This window comes from Neolamprologus brichardi, chromosome 3, assembly GCF_056152115.1.
Source record: "Neolamprologus brichardi isolate AB-2024 chromosome 3, ASM5615211v1, whole genome shotgun sequence".
Lineage (NCBI taxonomy): Eukaryota > Metazoa > Chordata > Actinopteri > Cichliformes > Cichlidae > Neolamprologus > Neolamprologus brichardi.
In genome coordinates this window covers 34,685,139-34,705,944 of record NC_142106.1, presented here as the reverse complement: position 1 = coordinate 34,705,944, position 20,806 = coordinate 34,685,139, and the positions used below count along the sequence as shown (strand labels likewise).

Sequence of the window (20,806 nt, the reverse complement as noted above, 5' to 3'; positions counted from 1 at the left end):
TATGAGCCACACGTGCCGTTCTTTCTGTTTGTCACTCTGACCGGCTGATTCCCCGTCTAGCCTTGTTTTTCCTCCCTCGCTCGCCCCTGTTTCCCTGCCTCTCCCCCCCTCCCTTCCTGTTTGTCTCTTTCTTCTCCTACCTCACCATCTGAATATCTGAATGCTTCCGTGACAATCTTCTGTCTCACCTCCTTTTCCTCTATTTTCTCTCTCTTCCTTCTCTAACACGCTCTCTCTCTCTCTGCAGTTTCTTTCTCCTCATACTCATTTTCAGTTTTATTAGGCTCATTTGTATGACTGTGAATCCTTTTGCAAAGCACCCCTGTGTAAAGAAATGGTTGTATACATTTATTTTCAGTCTTTAAAGACAGATATGAAAGGATCAAGATCCATTTAATGTCTGTGAGTTAGGTACAGCGATGTGGCGTTTAGCCTCGCCTAGCATGAAGATTAATGCTGCGTTCCAGTTGCCTCGCAAGTCGGATGTTGGGACTGGGAGTGACACCACTCCCGAGGTGAGCTTTTTCCAGTGGTAGAATTGGAAAAGCAAGGAAAAATGGGATTTGTTTTGCTCCTTAGCAACGTAGAGCCATTCATATGTCACTAGAAAACCAGCACAGTGCTTGGTTTTTGTTTCTTGTGCTTAAGAACATCACTGCTGCCTCTTCATGGACAGAGCACAGTCAGTGCTCTGGATACATCTTATTTAGCAAGTCACAAATACATAACAGTGGCTGTACAAACTGCAAGTTTGACAGTTGTGTATGTGTGCACTGGATTGGATTGTGAAGTCGGGATTGGTGGGACTGCCTTGACTTTCCAGCTCGGAAATCCAACCTGAGGGGATGTTCCAGTTGAAAATTCTGACTGGGAACTTGCAAGTGCATAATTTTGAAGACCAAGATCAATATTTAGTGATTTAAAATTCATATATTGCTGGAGACAAATTGATTTCTGTAACATTTGTTATATTGAGTTCTTTACTTACTCATTTAAACTGAGTCTGCTCAGATCAGCTGTCGTGTTTCTGGTGTTCCAAACACATGTAGCCAACTGGGAAACTGCAGAGCGCCCCTGGTGGACGAACTTTCTCCTTTGGATTTTTAATTTCTAAACTTCCTAAACTTTCATTTATTGGCCTTTTTGCTAATTCACATATATTGGGAAATAGTAAAATTGGCCAATATATCAGCGCCGCTCGAGTTTACTGTAGCAGAACGGCTGGTGAAAATTACTGAAGGGGATTCTGCTCTAAATTTATACTTAGTGTTAGTATGTGTAGGCTGATTAAAGCCATGTTTACAACTCGTGATCACTGGGCCGCAGAGAGGGAAAATGTCAGCATTGTAGCTGAACTTTAAGTGGAAAAGATGTTGCGTGCCATCTGTGACAACAGATATTGATATATAGATATATATAGGACCAGCGGCGGGTTGCAAGGTGGCTTGGAGAAAAAAAAGCAGTTTTATTATTGGCACCTTTTTTGAGATTTTCTATTTGATTGCTTATAAGTGTGTTAAAGTTTCCATGTTAGCGAGTCTGCTGCAGTTGTGCTTCAGTGCTTCAAGTGATGGAAATGTTATCATCAGAGGGTAACGAGTGTTTCGTGATCGCTTGTACCCGACTGTGGAGACTTTACGTTACAATACAGCTACTAGAACTATAGCAGGAGTGACTGCTTGGATGTGGAGTCTCCTGTCTCTGTGTAAACACCACTTTAGAAGGAAATCAGCTGATGTCTTCTGTCACTGACGTAAACCAATCTTTGGGGATTGGGACTTGGTTTGGTTGAGCTGCCATTACGCTTGAATAAGTGTTATTTTCTGTCCAGCTGAATTAATGAAAATTATGATCTGCCGATGAGTGTGCATGTGGTTATTAAAGAGGTCAGTATTGCAGGAATTCTGCTTAAATAACATCTTTCCTCCCTCTACTCTTCATCTTACTGTCACACACAAAACGCCGCACGAGTTGTCTCCGCTTATCGTCTTTGAGGTGGAAGCTTTGTCTGTGTCGGCCTTAATGAGAGGGGAAGGAGACACTTTCTGCTCCTCACCTCCTGCCTGCTTGATGGCAGTGTGTTAGGCAGCGCAGGTCAGACAGCTCATTCACTAAATGAGGGTCTGTTTCTGGGGTCAGATGCTGGCTGCCCTTTGATTCATGGGAATAAGTTAGATTGCAGAAATCAAGCTCTGCGTGGTTATGGCATTGAGTGGTACAGTGTAAATACGTGAGAGCAGGCAGAGGTGAAAGATCTTAATCGACTGGGTCACCGAGACCTCAGCGCGTGTTTGTGACACGCTGACATCTGAGACAAGAATAGAAACCTCAATATTTGACTTGCTAATAGTCATTATTGAGGATCACCTTATTGCTTTTGAAGAGCTCTACTGGTCTTTTAATGGCAGCATAATACTGGAGCAGACATTAAGCATCAGGCCAGGCCTTGCACAAAATCTAACTTTTACTCTGGTATTCTGTCAGTTTAATGGTGACCAAGGCATAGGAATAACAAGTACTACATACAGTTATTCATTAATGGAAACCCGTATTGAAACGTTTAATGGATAATTATTTATGTAAAGAAGCATTTCATTTTAAGTCTGAGCAGAAATTGTAAAAACACCCAGCATTCGTGTGGATCCGTGTAAAATGTCAGCTGAAGACGATAAAGGGACTTAATGGGACAGAAATGAACATCTCCCGTTATTTGCTCTTTAACCAAAATGCATACAAATCATTGTGAGGAGTACGTGCAGATAATAAGTGAAGAAGGTCATTCCTTTAGAAAACACGACAGGTTGGGAGGACTTTTGAAAAGCTAAAACCTTTCGATGGTTCCCAAAGTGTTTGTACTTGACACCATTCTTGTCGAGAAGAGCGTCATTTGTGAAGTCTCAGCACTCAAAGCCGTACTAATCAGTGCTTGTATGGAATTAATTAGCACCAAACACTTTTGTAAAATGTTATACTGTCTCAACTAAGCGTTTTAGCCTCTTTCAGCTAATTGTTTTTTTTGTCTTGCAGTGTGCGGTTTTCCCGTTCAGCAGCTAAAGAGAAAAAGATTGTGTAGGGATGCAAATGTAGCTTGATTTAGACGCAAAATTGCCAAAGTTGATGATGCTGGTTTGTGTTTCTTCATTTTATTTAGGTTTATCCTCATTCTCCAAAATGTACCAGAGGAAACAAAGAAATGTTCATTTTGAAGAATAACCTTTGAATATTAGCCAGTGAAGACCTGATGTAACAAAAAGAGGTAACCATCAGCTACTGCCATGGAGAAAAGTCATTAAGGATGCAGACAGGAACAGACAAGAAGGCTGATTTTGGCCAGTACTGTTTTTTGTTTGATATACGGGTGCATTTTCAGCAAAGCTGAGCAAAAATAAAGTGAAGTATTAGTGTTTCATTATCACCTTCACAGAACCAAACAAACGTGGGAAAAATATGCAAACTCCCTGGGTAGACGGTAGATTCGAACCCAGGACTTTCTTGCTGTGAGGCTTCAATGCTAACTGCTGCTCTACTGTGTTACCAGAATATTTGATAAGTTAAATACAGCAAAAATGGTTGTGTATATATGTGTCTGATCAGCCGCTTGTTGTGTTTGTGGCCTTTCAAACAGTTGTTGCCAGTTGTGGTGGACAAATTATGAAATCTAGGCTCATGGTGGAAGTAACTTTTTAAGATTACATCTATGGGCTGTTATAAAGGCAGATACCGAGAGATTGGCAAATATTGACCAATAACATTGACCTGCCGATAAATTGGTCGGCTTCTAGAAGAATACAGCTTCACTCTCTGTTCCCCAGTCAGTTGACCTTAGCGAAATTAGCCACACAACACACCACAAAGGACTAAAAGCGTGTGTGCATGACACTTAAAGTGTCATGCACTCCAGCTAGCTAGCTAGCTAGCTAGCTGGAGAGCTTCTTAGCGTCTCTTCTTAGGAAGAGCTTCCTCGTTACTCTTTGAGGTTGTGGCCCATCAGTTATGTTACATCATCCCATTTTGGTAACAAAGGATTTCAGTTATATTGTGCACAGATGCACAAATGTTTGAGAACTAAAGTGCAATGTATGGAAGCTCAAAGAGGAGATTTTACACTATGCATATACAAGATATGAATAGTGCTGGCTGCTTTGTGGCTTCCACCGAGCAAAGATTTGCATCCAGTCTCGGGATTTTTTTGTTTTTGCTTCACCTCTAGCTCATAAAAAAACAACAACTTGCCCTTCAAAAACTTTTTTCATTTTTTCCCCCTACTCTGAGGACCGAGGGTGAACGACAACCCCTCCCCTCTCTGTTGATTCAGCGCATCATCATATCGATGACTGCCAGCTTTTTTTCTTTTCTTTTGTTTGGTCCGTTTATGAGTCGCGGGTCCTCGATGGCATCATTTATCAGGCTGTCTGATCGTCATACGTCACGCTCAGTCGTCTTGACAAGAGCTGTGAAGGGGAGAGGGCTGTCTGATTTGGAGGTGGCCTCTGACCGCTTGGGAACAGTCGGATGGCTCTCGCGAAGGTGGCGCCTGCCATCAAGAGACGAGTCTGTGAGGAGAAATGAGAGAGAGGGAGAAAGGAGGATAAAACTTGGCCTCATCACCTCATGCATCTTTAAACAGGCCCACTCGCCTTGTGGCGGAGAGTCATCAATCTTTGGGGAAACACATGAAAAAGGAGGAGACACGAGCAGACAGAGGGAAAGAGAAGGAGTTGGTTAGTGAAGTGGAGTTAAGAAGTTGCTGGGCCGATGCAGGTGGGGGCGAGAGCGGGGAGAAAATGATGGAGTGATGGTCGGAGGAGTGTGCGAGAGTGGTTAAAGGAATCCAAAAGGCATAGAAGAAGAGGGAGGAAGAGCAACAAGGGGAAGAAAGGGATTAGGCGAGGAAGTGGCAGGAGTGGATAGTGCAAGAAGCAGACATGCAATCTCGATATTTTTAAAAAAAAAAAGGAACAGAGAAGTAAAGGCGGAGACGGCAGGGAGCGATGAAAAGGGCAGAGTGAAGATGGAGAGAGGGAAAAGGAGGAGTGAGAAGTGAGTGAATAATTGAAGGCCACCGGAGAGAGTGTGCACACAGCTGTCGGCTGATTCCCCACTTGGTCCGCAGGTGGCCCCTTCCCTTAGGTACTGTCAGCTTGAGAGAGGAAAGATGGAAGGAGGAAGGAAGGCAGGCAGGGGGAGAAAAAAGGAGGGAGGGAAGGAGTGATGCACAGAGCGGTGGCAGCGGTGGGGGAGAAGAAAGTGCGGCAGGAAGAGACGCGGCGAGGAATGATGGAAAACAGACAGGACAGAAAGGGGGAATGTTGGAGATGTGCGGAGGGGTTGCAGACAAATGCGCTACAAGACAGGAGATGAGATTTATTGTGTTTAAAAAAAAAAAAAAAAAAAAAAGGTTGATGATTTGTATTCTGATGCTTTGGCAATTGCCTTTCCACAAGCCTGCTCGTAACACATGTTGGTTCTGCTCGAGATGACAGGAAAGACGTTTGGAGAGGTGTAGAGAATGAGTAAGGAAGAGCAGAGGAGTGGTTGGGAGCAGCCCAGAGACAAAATGATGGCAGAATTATAAACTCAGAAGGACCTGCAGTGAGACTTAAGTTTTGTACATGTTTGTACATGTTTCACTTCACATTATTTCATACTTCACTGCTACAGTAGTTGGGTTTTGGAGTGCTTTTTCCTCTAAGCTAAATCAGGTGAATGCTAGTCCAGACTCTCTTTAGCTGGACGTCTTTCCTTTATTGAAAGCCAGAAGGCCCGCCTATAAACCGTATGTGATCTTCGCAGAGACACAGATGCCTTTGTGTTAACCCATAAATATTATAAGGCTAATAGTTTTGTCACAGAATAAAATAAAAGAATAGACTTCTTAGAAGAGCTGTTGTCGCAGTAAACCACATAGCAAGCCGTTCCATTTGTGAAATAACTGCCTTAAAAATGTTTTCAAAGTTATAAAGGCCACAGTTACTGCAGGGACTTTGAGTTAAGGCACTCAAGTTATCTGATGTAACACCTAGCAGAGATGTCACCTCAAAGTGATAAGTTTAAGCCTCGCTACATTCTGAGATGTATGAAGTGAGATGTATGAAAATTCACCCCCGTACGGCTATAAAAGTCCATGCATAAAATTAGCTACAGATCACAGAGTGTAAAATACATAAACATTTTAGTCTTTAACTTGGGCCTTCTGACAAGAAAGTGTGTGGGGGCTGACAGTCTGTCAGATCTTGATTGTTTGTGCTGTATATGTTTTAAAAAACATTGTTTCAGTCTTTGTGGTCTTAAAGGACACCGTCAACAACAATACTCAGGTAGGCTGTGGTGTTTAAGTGATGCTTAGTTGGTATAATGGGGCCCAAAGTGTTCCAAGAAAATGCCTTCTACACCATTACACCAACAGCAGCTTGACATTTTGATACCTAACCAACATTCTGAGTGTTGCAGCAAAGGTTAAGAGTCATCGGAGCGATTTTGGGGAACCTGTGGGATTTTAGCCTCAGCTTCCTGCTCTTAGCTGACAAGAGTGGTACCCAGTGTGGCCTTTGTTCAGAGATGCTCTTCTGCATACCTCAGTTGTAGTTTGAAGCAGTCTGATCATTCTCCTCTGACCTCTGACATTCAATTCAATTCAATTCAGTTTTATTTATATAGCGCCAAATCACAACAATAGTTACCTCAAGACACTTTATATTGTAAGGTTGACCCCCTATGGCAGGGGTGTCAAACTCCAGGACTCGAGGGCCAGTGTCCTGCAGGCTTTAGATATCACTCTGGGTCAACACACCTGAATCAAATGATTAGTTCATTACCAGGCCTCTGGAGAACTTCAAGATATGTTGAGGAGGTGATTTAGCCATTTGAATCAGCTGTGTTGGATCAAGGACACATCTAAAACCTGCAGGACACCGGCCCTCGAGGCCTGGAGTTTGACACCTGTGCCCTATGAGCAAGCACTTTAGCGACAGTGGGGAGGAAAAACTCCCTTTTAACAGGAAGAAACCTCCGGCAGAACCAGGCTCAGGGAGGGGCGGGGCCATCTGCGGACCGGTTGGGGTGAGAGAAGGAAGACAGGATAAAGACATGCTGTGGAAGAGAGACAGATTAATAACATCAGCAAGACATTTTCATGGATAGCTGCTGTCCACTGGAAGTTTTCTCTTGTCCAGACTAATTTCTGTGAACTCTACAGATGGCTGTGTGGGGAAAATCCCAGCAGATCATTGCTCTCTGAAATACTCGGACCAAACAACCACGCCACATTCAAAGTCACTTAAATCAGTTTGAATTGAATGTCACATAATTCAGAATGTACAAAATCAACAGTTTGGATACGTTTGCCAGAAATTTGATTCTGATGAACATAAACAGTTTTTACTGAGGATGAATATGAGTGTAAACTGTAATTTGTGGCAAATGTGTAGATTAAACACTAAATAATAATAGAAATGTTTTGTTCAGTGTTGGTGAGTTTGGGCACTGAGATGATTGAAAGGAGAGAAACAGAAAATGGCCACAGTCCCTCAGCTTTGTGTATCTTTTATTATTTGTTTTCCTCCCCTTTTGTTTTGTATCCCTGCTAATGGAGACCGCGTGGGCGGCTTCTAAGATCTCTTTTGAGCGCTGAGTGGACCTAGCTCTCATCTCATCCACTTTCGCTGAGGATTATCTGCCTCTCCCCTCGTCTCTCTCCATGAGAAGTCGAATATTCTTTCAAATAGATGGCCTTGCATATATCCCTTAATAAGCACTAGTTTTGGCCGCTGGATTTTTAGTGGCTGGCAGTTCTGTGCATGCAGAGGTGATGCCGTGTTTGTGCACCGAGCAAAAAATCATTGCGAGGTTCTTGTGCGAGGCAAATATTAACATACACAAATCCTAACGTGCAAGGCGTACAGGCACGCCACCGTTACTTTCACCTTCCTCCTCTGCTACCATCCCTCCTGCACTCAGATTGACAGCTTGGGCGAGGAGTCCAGCGGAGAGTGGAGGGAAGGAGGAAGGAGCCCCCCTCCTATCTGAATAAATGAACAGGCAAATAAGTGAGAGCAGGACAGGTAATGGAAGTCAGAAAGCAAGATGGGAAGGGAACAGTAAAGCCAAGTGATGTAAAGGGCGGTCAATAATTGAGCAGGCCTTTTATTATTGATACCAGCTCTTTGTGAATTCATAAGAGTCTGAGGGTGGGGCTGAGCTGGGATTGGTACCGGACAGCAGATACAGTATTTTGGTGCTCGAGTGGGGGGCGGTTAAGGTTGTCGACGATGAGGACGCCCAGAGACCTCAGAGGGTATGTTTGCATGCAAATTCAAGGAGAGACACGTCCACAAAGGCTGCAAGAGGGTCAGAAGGTCACAGTCGAGAAGATGATTAAGGTCAATTTATGACGGTGACAGGTTGACGGTGACCAAAAAATGATTGACGGGTCCCTTCCTGTGTGTGTGGAGGACACGCCGACAGGTCGCTCTGGGGGGTGACGCAGCTCAAGTTCAAATTTGAGTCTGTCAAAGCAGAGAGGAGAAAAATGGTGGTGTAGTCTGCCTTTAAATAAAAGACCTTGAAGAATCACCTTGTTGTTTTTATAAATACAAACTAATTTCTGTGATCGTTAAAATTCTGGATATATTAAATTAATTTGCACCCACGTAATAAATCTGTAACGACTGTGTTTGTGAATATTTTGGGGTTATTAGGTCATTAGGCTTGTTTTTATGCTTTTAAATTGGTTCTTTAGTTTATTTATGCTACAAATAAGCAAGACAAATTGCAATTGATGCACTGTTTGGGCCTTGGTGGCTAATTTTCTTTTGTACACGCTGACGTCTTGGGGCGTGGGTGGGTGAAGGTGGGCAAGCTGTAGTTTTAGCGGCTTTCATGTAATGTTGTGTTGATTGTTGCCTTTAGGAACTTTGTTATATACTATATGTTAAGGGTGTCTCCTTTGAGTGAATTAGATTTTTACTCAGAAGCCAGCACTGCTGACATAAATGCAGGCAGTCTTCTTTTCTGCCCTCCTGCCACCTGGAGATGACTGGAATAGCAAGACGCCGTGAACAGGAGCGCGCACTGTGTCATGGGCGTGCGTGTAAAACGGTACGTTTTAAAATTTCCGGAGCAAGGCGATGCTCCAAAATGATTTATCTGGTGACAAGAGAGGGCATCAAAAACATTTTGCTCTGACGATTAAGATGAACTTGGAGCTCGTTTGAGCAAATTAGATTGAACAGAAAAAGGAAGCATGTGGGCTTTGTGGTTCGCTGACCAGCTTCCGCGTTTTGAAGAATATTTTTAGTGTCAGTCTTTCCATCACATACGCCTCACTCTATGGTGTGTGTCAGTGGTTACCAACCTTTTTCATCTGACATACACCCACAGCCCTGTCAGATGGATTCAAGAACCCCTTCATCTTCACTGTGCCTCATGTTCAAAAGTGTACATTTGAACTCTTTCTTTAAACTGGACTACTTTCACTGTACCATTTATCAGTCATGGCTGGCCAAAATGTCTCAAGAATGCATCTGCTATCAGTTACTACTCCATTTACCAGCTCTCAATTAGTGACCCAATTAAACTATAGATGAGCCGAACACTGTTTTAGCCAACAAACTTCCTACTTGGCCATACTTTTAGCAAAAGGTTTACAGTGATCCCTCGCTATAACGTGGTTCAACTTTCGTGGCCTCGCTGTTTCGCTTATTTTTTTGGTGCACTTTTCCATGTTTTTTTGTTTTTTTTCTTTACAGCGCATAGTGTTCTGCGTCCTGATTGGCTGTAGACCATTGTCAATCAATCTTGTGCCTTGTCTCCTGTACAGTGCAGAATGTGTTCAGCTTGTCAAATTTACATAAATCTTTAATCGCTAGCAGTGTGACTCTGAAGTGCTGTACTATATGTTTGTAAGTTTTCTCCCCAACAAACACAACAATGTCCAAAACGTTTTACACCCTCAAAGGCAACCGTGGGTGTGTTTGGTTTCATTTTATATAAGACATATTTTTCTAGAAGGTTTGAACTTTGAGAGTTTAAACAAGAGAGAAAAGTGTGAACATGTTCATGCCTGTCTGAGAAAAGTTTATAAAGTGTGTAGTGAGGGGTTTTACAGCCTTCACACATCTATAATAATTGTAAAAAATAAAGTTGGCTACTTCGTGGATTTCACCTATCGCTGGTTATTTTTGGAACGTAAGTCCTGCGATAAACGAGGGACCACTGTACCTCACTTTTTGTCCATTGTGTGTAAATCTCAAGTTATCAGTGCCTTCCTTTTTTGTATCAATCTTTTGTATCACTTTTACTTAACTGTTCTTTTGTATCTTGTAGAGCCTGTCCTTTTTAATACCGATATCAAAAATTTGATATCGGTGTTAAACTCTGATATCGATCTTTTGATATAAAAATCAAAACATCTGTTTTTTTGGGGTGGGGGGGATTCCTCTGTTTGTTTGGTTTTTTTTATGTGTGTTTATGTACTCGTTTACATCAATCGATTGTTGTGTGTTGCTAACTGAGAAGTTGCAGACTATCCTCCAGTGTGCAGTTTTGAAACTCATAACATGGTTACATAGACTGATAAATAGCTACTATTGGCCGATACGATACATCAGGTAACAAATATGTCAGGCTCTATTAACATGGTTGCAAATCACTTTTTTTGTTATTGTATGTACTATTTGTGAAAATCCAGTATCTCTAAATGTTAAATCAATCAATCAAAAAAAAGATGTTTCAAGTCCAACTTGAGTTATACCATCCAGGTTGTTGTGATAGTGTCCTTCAGCTCATCTACAGTGGGGCAAAAAAGTATTTAGTCAGCCACCGATTGTGCAAGTTCCCCCACTTAAAATGATGACAGAGGTCAGTAATTTGCACCAGAGGTACACTTCAACTGTGAGAGACAGAATGTGAAAAAAAAATCCATGAATTCACATGGTAGGATTTGTAAAGAATTTATTCGTAAATCAGGGTGGAAAATAAGTATTTGGTCAATAACAAAAATACAACTCAATACTTTGTAACATAACCTTTGTTGGCAATAACAGAGGTCAAACGTTTACTATAGGTCTTTACCAGGTTTGCACACACAGTAGCTGGTATTTTGGCCCATTCCTCCATGCAGATCTTCTCAAGAGCAGTGATGTTTTGGGGCTGTCGCCGAGCAACACGGACTTTCAACTCCTGCCACAGATTTTCTATGGGGTTGAGGTCTGGAGACTGGCTAGGCCACTCCAGGACTTTCAAATGCTTCTTACGGAGCCACTCCTTTGTTGCCCGGGCGGTGTGTTTTGGATCATTGTCATGTTGGAAGACCCAGCCTCGTTTCATCTTCAAAGTTCTCACTGATGGAAGGAGGTTTTGGCTCAAAATCTCACGATACTTGGCCCCATTCATTCTGTCCTTAACACGGATCAGTCGTCCTGTCCCCTTGGCAGAAAAACAGCCCCATAGCATGATGTTTCCACCCCCATGCTTCACAGTAGGTATGGTGTTCTTGGGATGCAACTCAGTATTCTTCTTCCTCCAAACACGACGAGTTGAGTTTATACCAAAAAGTTCTACTTTGGTTTCATCTGACCACATGACATTCTCCCAATCCTCTGCTGTATCATCCATGTGCTCTCTGGCAAACTTCAGACGGGCCTGGACATGCACTGGCTTCAGCAGCGGAACACGTCTGGCACTGCAGGATTTGATTCCCTGCCGTTGTAGTGTGTTACTGATGGTGACCTTTGTTACTTTGGTCCCAGCTCTCTGCAGGTCATTCACCAGGTCCCCCCGTGTGGTTCTGGGATCTTTGCTCACCGTTCTCATGATCATTTTGACCCCACGGGATGAGATCTTGCGTGGAGCCCCAGATCGAGGGAGATTATCAGTGGTCTTGTATGTCTTCCATTTTCTGATGATTGCTCCCACAGTTGATTTTTTCACACCAAGCTGCTTGCCTATTGTAGATTCACTCTTCCCAGTCTGGTGCAGGTCTACAATTCTTTTCCTGGTGTCCTTCGAAAGCTCTTTGGTCTTGGCCATGGCGGAGTTTGGAGTCTGACTGGTTGAGGCTGTGGACAGGTGTCTTTTATACAGATGATGAGGTCAAACAGGTGCCATTCATACAGGTAACGAGTGGGGGACAGAAAAGCTTCTTACAGAAGACGTTACAGGTCTGTGAGAGCCAGGGATTTTCCTTGTTTGAGGTGACCAAATACTTATTTTCCACCCTGATTTACGAATAAATCCTTTACAAATCCTACCATGTGAATTCATGGATTTTTTTTTCACATTCTGTCTCTCACAGTTGAAGTGTACCTCTGGTGCAAATTACTGACCTCTGTCATCATTTTAAGTGGGGGAACTTGCACAATCGGTGGCTGACTAAATACTTTTTTGCCCCACTGTATATTTTTGGTTCTGGTGTTTCTTATGTTCTGCTTTACAGTACCTCACAGCTTTTCTGTGAGGTACTGTCAAGTACCAACGTGAACCTCACCTGAACCTGAACCTCATACATTCTCTGTAAGGTTGGGGTCATGTGACTTGGCTGGCCAGTTGAGCACTAGCTCTCTGGGCAGGTGCCAAGTCCTGCTGGAAAAGGAAATCAGGATCTCCATAAAGTTCTTCAGCAGATGAAAGCATGACGCGCTCTAAAACCTCCCGGTATACGCTTGCTGCGCTGACTGACACAGTTGACCAGATGACACAGCACCTCACTTGTAACAGTTACAGCTGTTTTCCTGAAGATTTCCCTCATGGAGGCTCTTGATGCACTGACTCCAGCCTCAGTCCGCTCGGCATAAAGCTCTTCCGAGTTCTTGAATCAACTTTATTCGGCGGTCCTCTCGAGGCTATACTCATCCCTGCTGCTTTTGCAGCTTTTCTCACCCCATGTTTCGCTTCAAGTTAACTTGTAATTACTAATTACTAACTGGTTATGAGTGCTGAATTAGACTGAGACATTCACAATATTTAATTTACTCAAACTCTAATAATTTGAGATACCGGATTTCTGATTTTCATGCGTTTTTAGGCCTAAATCGTCAAAAATAAACAATAAAAAGGCTTGAAATATTACACTTGTGTATGGGATATATGGCAGTTTAAGTTTTTTGAATCATTTTTAAAAAATTGTATGTTTAGGTGAATTTTAGTCATCCAAACAGTGAGATGTCAGTGAGCCTCTTCTCCTTCACTGGTTCAGCACACGCTGTTCTTCTTTGGATTTCTGTTCACTTTGACATTCTTCGAGGAAGACACTGAGTCCCCGCCAGCTCCAGGCTATTCTACTTTTTAAAAAACGAGATGTGGCAAAAAAGGGAAAAAGATGAATTTTCCCATCACGGAAATCAATAAAATTCGTACATTGGCATGCTACAGCAGTATAGTTTGTTAACCTCTTTCAAGCATTTTCATTAGTCTGCATTTCCAGTTGCAATAACTTTCACGTCACGATTCGTGCAGTTTCCTTCCTGTTCTTAGCAAAGAAATGTAACGGATGAAAAAAAGCAAGCCGAGAGGATGTTACACCAAGCAAAGGTGTTTCTTCATCCTCAACATTTGAGCAAAGCACATTAAACCCATGCGTGAGGTATCCAAAAATACATTTCCTGAAAGAGGCGGTGTGACACCCCCTTTGTGACCACACACAAATGTTTGTGGTTATTCTGAGAGCATCATTTAGTCATATTATATTCCGATAAACTGTCACGCTGTCAGTGCTGCTTTTTGTTTTTTTGCTTTTCGTATGATGAGTTGATGCTTTGCACATTTTCACTTGGAGGATATTTATATTTCAAAAACATAACTTATAAATTCTTTTTTAGAGGACAGCATTGCTGCTTGCATAGTGTTCATATCAGCTTATAGAGTTTTTTAAATGCATTTCTTATTCCGGCTTGTGTAGAACAGCTACCGCTGTGGGTTCTGCTTTGGACCTGTGATGCGAGTCTTTGTGTGTGTTTACAGTCCTTTGGTATTTCTTGTGTTTCCACTTTGCGGGCTTTGATAGCACCGTGTCTTGGGCGGTGGAGGGATGGGCTTTACAGCGTGTGCTTCATGTCTGCTTTTATGTTTGCTTGAAAAGTTGCAGAGGAAGATATCTGAGAGGCCTTTCGAATACATCTTTTGAATGTAAACCCTGTGCGGAACATGATGGAGCACACTACGTTTGAGCCATTTATCTGCACAGTAATCCAGGGGGATTTACAGTAAGTTAGACATCTCGGTGTCCCGCTCAAGGACACTGCTTGAAGACTCCAAACAGCGTTAGATTTGCCATTGATGGGACAATTGACTGTTTGCTAAACCCATCTTTCCAGCAGCAATTGTCTAATGATAGCTACCCCAGGAGTCTAAGGCCTGTAAAGCTTTGGATTCCTTTGTATGTCGTTGTCCTGCAAGACAATCTGCAATGTCTTTTTTTGTGGTTTTATCAAACCCCCAAACAGCAAAAAATATAAGAAATTGACTGATTAATGTGTTTATCTGCTGCTATATGACTCCTATATCCTGCAATCCTGTGAAAAAGTGCGCCCCACTTTTAGTAGCAATGACATGAATTTACTGGAAATACTAGTTTTCTGCATGACTTTATCACTGTCTCACTTGCTTGTGGAGGACTTTTGGCCCGTTTGCTTGTGTTCATTTATGTTTGGCACTTGTTCATACAGAGCTCTCCTCAACAAAGTCGTTCATCATCTTAACGTAGCTGCTGTTCATTAAAAGTGGTCAGCATGTGGAAGTAACAACCTCTTAAGTGTCTCTTTGATGCAATGACATGGCAGCTTTTTTTTGTTTTTTTGAAGATATTAATAACTTAAAGTGGTTATCACATTTCATGAAACGGAGCGTTTGAAACGCCTGAGCAGCAGTAGATAAGGATTTGGACATCGACGAACAATTTGAACCCCAAAATAAGAATTTCAGAAGAAGCGATACTCTTAAAGCCAAGATAAGCTGCTCTGTGAAATATAGTCACTCCTCTTTGTGACTTTCTTTGTTTTCTTCCAAACTTGAGACAAATTAAGAGTATTCAGAGAAGTGTGGCTGCTTCTCATTAAAACCTGTACTTTTTTTTTTCTTTTTATCGTATATTTTAATTAGGTGTTGTCTTGACTGAAATTATCCCCGCCACATTTTCCTTGAAGCTTGCAAATCTCTGAGAAGCAGCTATCTGTATCTCCACTGCTAGCACTTTTCAGCTTTGCAGGATAGTGGGGTTTTTTTCTCCTTCCAGTGGCTGAGTTAATTTTCACCAATTGTAGCTCATCCTGTGTTTCAATTACTTTTCCTTTCAGGCTGGAGTTTTCTGTATCAGTATGCAGCGGAGGTTTAGGAGCCAATGTAGCTCACAGAACAAATGCAAAAATGATGAGTTAACACTATGATTCAAAGACTTTAGGATGCCCTGATCTCTTTTTGTCTGGTTCTCTCCCTGGCTTTTCTTGATTTCCTTCCCTCTTGTGTTCACTCCTTTACACGCTCACACTTGTATCCACATGCACCATCTGCCTCCCTTTTTCTCTCGTATCTGTCTCTCACTCATGCACATGTCCACAGGGGAGCGCCAGGAGTGGATGGAAACTCTTCAGACGGCCACGCGCCCCCCCGCCTGCGGCTCCCAGAAGCGCTCCGGCACCCTCCCTCACGCCTCCTCCACAAACAAGCGAGGCTTGCTGGAGCTCCGCGGTTACAAAGGCAGAGTGCTGGTGTCCCTGGCGGGGAGTAAAGTCAGGCTCTGCAAAACAGAACAGGTACTTCCAACACCGTCGGGACTTCCTCTCTACAGAATGACAGCTTCCTGTTTTTTGTATTTTTGTTTTTTAAAAGGGGAAGATGAGAGCCTATCTGAAGCAGTGGTGGCAGATGTGGAAATGCTCTTGAATGTGTAATGTGCACAAAGTAAATATATTTGCTTGAAATTGCTGTAGGGTACACTGAGATGCATTGGGCTCTCTGGAAAAACTGCTTATAGCCACGTTGACCCAAAGCTCGATCACAGCCACAACGGGCTGAAGAAGAAATGAGACAAGACGAAGAATGTAGTGAAGTTAAAGTTGACGTGTTGTGCATGTAGCTGAAAATTGAAAATAGAAGCAGATGCTGAAATGTCTTAAGCCTATGTTCTTTTTAATGTCCAGCAGAGGGCAATAATTCTGTTTACATGGTTGTATGAAAGTATGTTGGAAAACATCTCAAATACTCACTTGAGTAGTTGATACATTTGAGTTCAAGCAATAGTTTTGAGTCTTTTTGAATGCACCATGACATTTAGGTTGTGAATTGTGGCTGTCATATACAGTGGGGCAAAAAAGTATTTAGTCAGCCACCGATTGTGCAAGTTCCCCCACTTAAAATGATGACAGAGGTCAGTAATTTGCACCAGAGGTACACTTCAACTGTGAGAGACAGAATGTGAAAAAAAAAAAAATCCATGAATTCACATGGTAGGATTTGTAAAGAATTTATTCGTAAATCAGGGTGGAAAATAAGTATTTGGTCAATAACAAAAATACAACTCAATACTTTGTAACATAACCTTTGTTGGCAATAACAGAGGTCAAATGTTTACTATAGGTCTTTACCAGGTTTGCACACACAGTAGCTGGTATTTTGGCCCATTCCTCCATGCAGATCTTCTCAAGAGCAGTGATGTTTTGGGGCTGTCGCCGAGCAACACGGACTTTCAACTCCCGCCACAGATTTTCTATGGGGTTGAGGTCTGGAGACTGGCTAGGCCACTCCAGGACTTTCAAATGCTTCTTACGGAGCCACTCCTTTGTTGCCCGGGCGGTGTGTTTTGGATCATTGTCATGTTGGAAGACCCAGCCTCGTTTCATCTTCAAAGTTCTCACTGATGGAAGGAGGTTTTGGCTCAAAATCTCACGATACTTGGCCCCATTCATTCTGTCCTTAACACGGATCAGTCGTCCTGTCCCCTTGGCAGAAAAACAGCCCCATAGCATGATGTTTCCACCCCCATGCTTCACAGTAGGTATGGTGTTCTTGGGATGCAACTCAGTATTCTTCTTCCTCCAAACACGACGAGTTGAGTTTATACCAAAAAGTTCTACTTTGGTTTCATCTGACCACATGACATTCTCCCAATCCTCTGCTGTATCATCCATGTGCTCTCTGGCAAACTTCAGACGGGCCTGGACATGCACTGGCTTCAGCAGCGGAACACGTCTGGCACTGCGGGATTTGATTCCCTGCCGTTGTAGTGTGTTACTGATGGTGACCTTTGTTACTTTGGTCCCAGCTCTCTGCAGGTCATTCACCAGGTCCCCCCGTGTGGTTCTGGGATCTTTGCTCACCGTTCTCATGATCATTTTGACCCCACGGGATGAGATCTTGCGTGGAGCCCCAGATCGAGGGAGATAATCAGTGGTCTTGTATGTCTCCCATTTTCTGATGATTGCTCCCACAGTTGATTTTTTCACACCAAGCTGCTTGCCTATTGTAGATTCACTCTTCCCAGTCTGGTGCAGGTCTACAATTCTTTTCCTGGTGTCCTTCGAAAGCTCTTTGGTCTTGGCCATGGCGGAGTTTGGAGTCTGACTGGTTGAGGCTGTGGACAGGTGTCTTTTATACAGATGATGAGGTCAAACAGGTGCCATTCATACAGGTAACGAGTGGGGGACAGAAAAGCTTCTTACAGAAGACGTTACAGGTCTGTGAGAGCCAGGGATTTTCCTTGTTTGAGGTGACCAAATACTTATTTTCCACCCTGATTTACGAATAAATTCTTTACAAATCCTACCATGTGAATTCATGAATTTTTTTTTCACATTCTGTCTCTCACAGTTGAAGTGTACCTCTGGTGCAAATTACTGACCTCTGTCATCATTTTAAGTGGGGGAACTTGCACAATCGGTGGCTGACTAAATACTTTTTTGCCCCACTGTAAGTGTTTTTGGTTTCTCAGTCAGCTCCACCCTCTGCTTGTAACATCAAGTTTTGAAACAGAATGATGGCTAAGGCGTCGTAAAGCATCAGGCTTGTAGACTTAGTGACCAGTCTGCAGCCTCCTCGTCACCACCAGTTTCAATGGGACAGAATGCACTCATTCATTAGCATGAATCTGGCTGCATAGAGAAATAAGGTGCCACACTGAAAACCTCACTATGAATACACTTTGGTTGCTAGTAGGTTACCGCAGTTACCTGTAGTTAGCATGAAAAATGCCGACATGTCTGCAAACATGTGCAAACGAGTGGTAGTGAAACTGTGAAAGTGCGATGCATACTGGACGTTCGCCTTCAAAGTAGAAGTAGCACGTGTTGAAATGTTGTGGTTGCAACAATAAGGCACAACATTGACTTTAAAGGCCAACATTTTGTTTGTCATGCCTCACTTTTTTCAAGTTTCACTGCAGCTCGGAGAGAGCGCTTAAAGACAAGTCGTGTCTTCCATACAAACTACAAGTTACCACGGCAACCTGCTAGCAACCAAGGCAAAGCACGCTTTACGCAGCTGAAGTGCTCTGTTCCCACATGTCATCAATCCATGTGGGAACAGAGCCTTGTTTAACCCATTGGTAAAGATGGCTAAGTCCATCTTTTATATACAGTCTATGTAATATTTACTATGTAAAATATGGCCTCTTTAGGCAAATCTACTTCAGTGGTGATCTTTAAATCCAGGTTAAAAACTCGCTCAGCGGGTAACTTTATTTATTGTATTTATTGTTCTCATTGTACTTTTTATATTTCTGCTGCACAGCACTTTGGTCGGCCATGTGTTGTTTTTAAAGTGTTACATAAATTAATTCTGGTAAATAATTAGCAGAAGGAAAAATCTAGTGTTTGTATGCTATCTTTAACATCCACATAGTGCCTCAGTGGATGTTAGTGATTGCTTTAAATTTGCAGGTTTATCGAGTGTGGGGACCTTTGAGGCGATAACTAAACACTCATTCAGATATTTTAATTGGCATTCATATGATTAGTATGTTATTGAGTGCATGTGTCGGGGTTTATTTATTTGTCTGAGTCTAATTAAAATTCTCACATAACAGGCATGCGTGGCAGGTTCATGGCATTTTGGAGGATAAGTACATCTACATATTTTTAGCCATACAGACAGATTGGAGCTAGCATGTGCACTATGATTCTTTCGATTGTTTTCTCTTCAAAGTATGTTCTGCTTATTGTTTTTGCTCATTAATTGTTTTGGATGACATTTTCGCATACAGCGTTTGGAAAACATTTGAAGAGTGAGACAAAGGCGGATTTATAAAGAAGGAAAGAGAGAGAGAGAGTTGCAGACAGACAAGTGTATCGCCCGCTGAAATTCTTACACTTCTGACCATCTGTCCATATGTCTGCTATTGATGGCTGTCAGCGTTCTGTTAATTTGCGGACGCGAGTCGAAGCCCACACTTGTCTGCGTGCAACTGCAGTTTCATCCGATTGAATGCAAGCTGTCAGGAGCAGACAGGTGTCACAGTGTTATTGTTTCAGTGTTATTAGCATGCAAGGATTCTCCCAACTGCAGCACCTCATCCGATCGCATATTTATGCGAGTGTTTAGTGCAGAACCGCAAGACGGGGAAGGAGGAGAGCTAAGCAGAGAATAAGAGAAGTTGACCCTATTCAAAGGTGATAAACTGAGATAAGTTTGTTAAGGTCCAAACAGTGGCAGGACAAAAATACTTACCACTGTTTGTTCCAGTGGCGGTGAGACTTGTACTGTTAGCATATTGTTGACGTGACCCCTTAAACTGTAGCAGTTTTCATCTGTTTACACTCATCATTACTGAATCTCAGATGCTGAGAGAATTAGCACCCAACCTGTTTGTTCTTTAATGAGCGAATACATTAGAAGCAGAGAGAGAGAGAGATGGCTTGTATGGAAGATTAAAATGTGCTTTTTTAATTAATGTATTTTCTAGAAAACACTTTTTAATGTTTTTACTATTTGTGCATTTATGTTTTATTTTTAGCCTGTTTTACTCCCAGATAAAAATGCACTAATTGAAGACGTGACTTAAGCAGTCATAAAAGTACTTGTCTAAATACACCCAGAGGTTTCAGGCTGTACTTTTGTGATGTTTTGATGGAGTAACTATTTACAGTCAGAATACTCAAAATGCAAAACTACAACTAAAACTACAATTTAGATTCACCCTGAGGTGCCGGCTGGATCCCAGCACACATATACAATGCTGAAGTATTCTTTTAAAATGCTGCGGCTTTACCTCCACACATATGGAAAAGAAATAGTAAAAACATATATGATTTACTCATGAAAGTGGCCACTTTCTCATTACTTTCATATATATTTTTTAGTAAGTATCCAAAACATACAAGTTTCATTATATAATTTTTCAATGGATCTTATATCTGTTTTCACTCTTGTATGCTTTTCATACAAGTTTCATACAAGACAGATACAAACTTTATAAGATTTATATATATCTTTTCCATATGGGCAGCTTTCTGCATTACTTCATAATTGCTGAGTGATCAACTACATTTTTTACAATCTGGTGCATTCTTGCTTTTTGCTGTTTTTAAATCACTACTCGATGCAAAGGGTGTAGTTGTTGGCAGTGTTGAAATCCTCTGGAGGGTTGATGAATGGATATAGTAGCAGCATTTCTGGTGAACATTTGAAATCTTCAAATGAGAACTACTGATTCGGTATTACATTTGAGAGATGGATTTTAAAAAGGAATGGTCAGCGTTCAAGAAGCTAAAGTCAAGATATCTTTATTTTTGGTCCCTTTGAGTGGAGCTCTGAAAACTCCATAGTATCTTTCATTAAGCAAGCCTGCCTGGTACATTCTGGTATCTTGCAAACTAGCATGAAA

The 20,806-nt window shown here is 42.1% G+C and overlaps 1 protein-coding gene across 1 annotated transcript in view; it reads left to right on the top strand.

Annotated features, from left to right (window-relative positions):
- The window catches only part of arap2 (ArfGAP with RhoGAP domain, ankyrin repeat and PH domain 2), a 162,424-nt gene that overhangs the window by 25,430 nt on the left and 116,188 nt on the right, over nt 1-20,806 (top strand). The window contains exon 9 of the mRNA XM_006801720.3: nt 15,550-15,743. Coding sequence (XP_006801783.2) covers nt 15,550-15,743 — 194 coding nt within the window. The remainder of the gene's footprint in view (nt 1-15,549; nt 15,744-20,806) is intronic.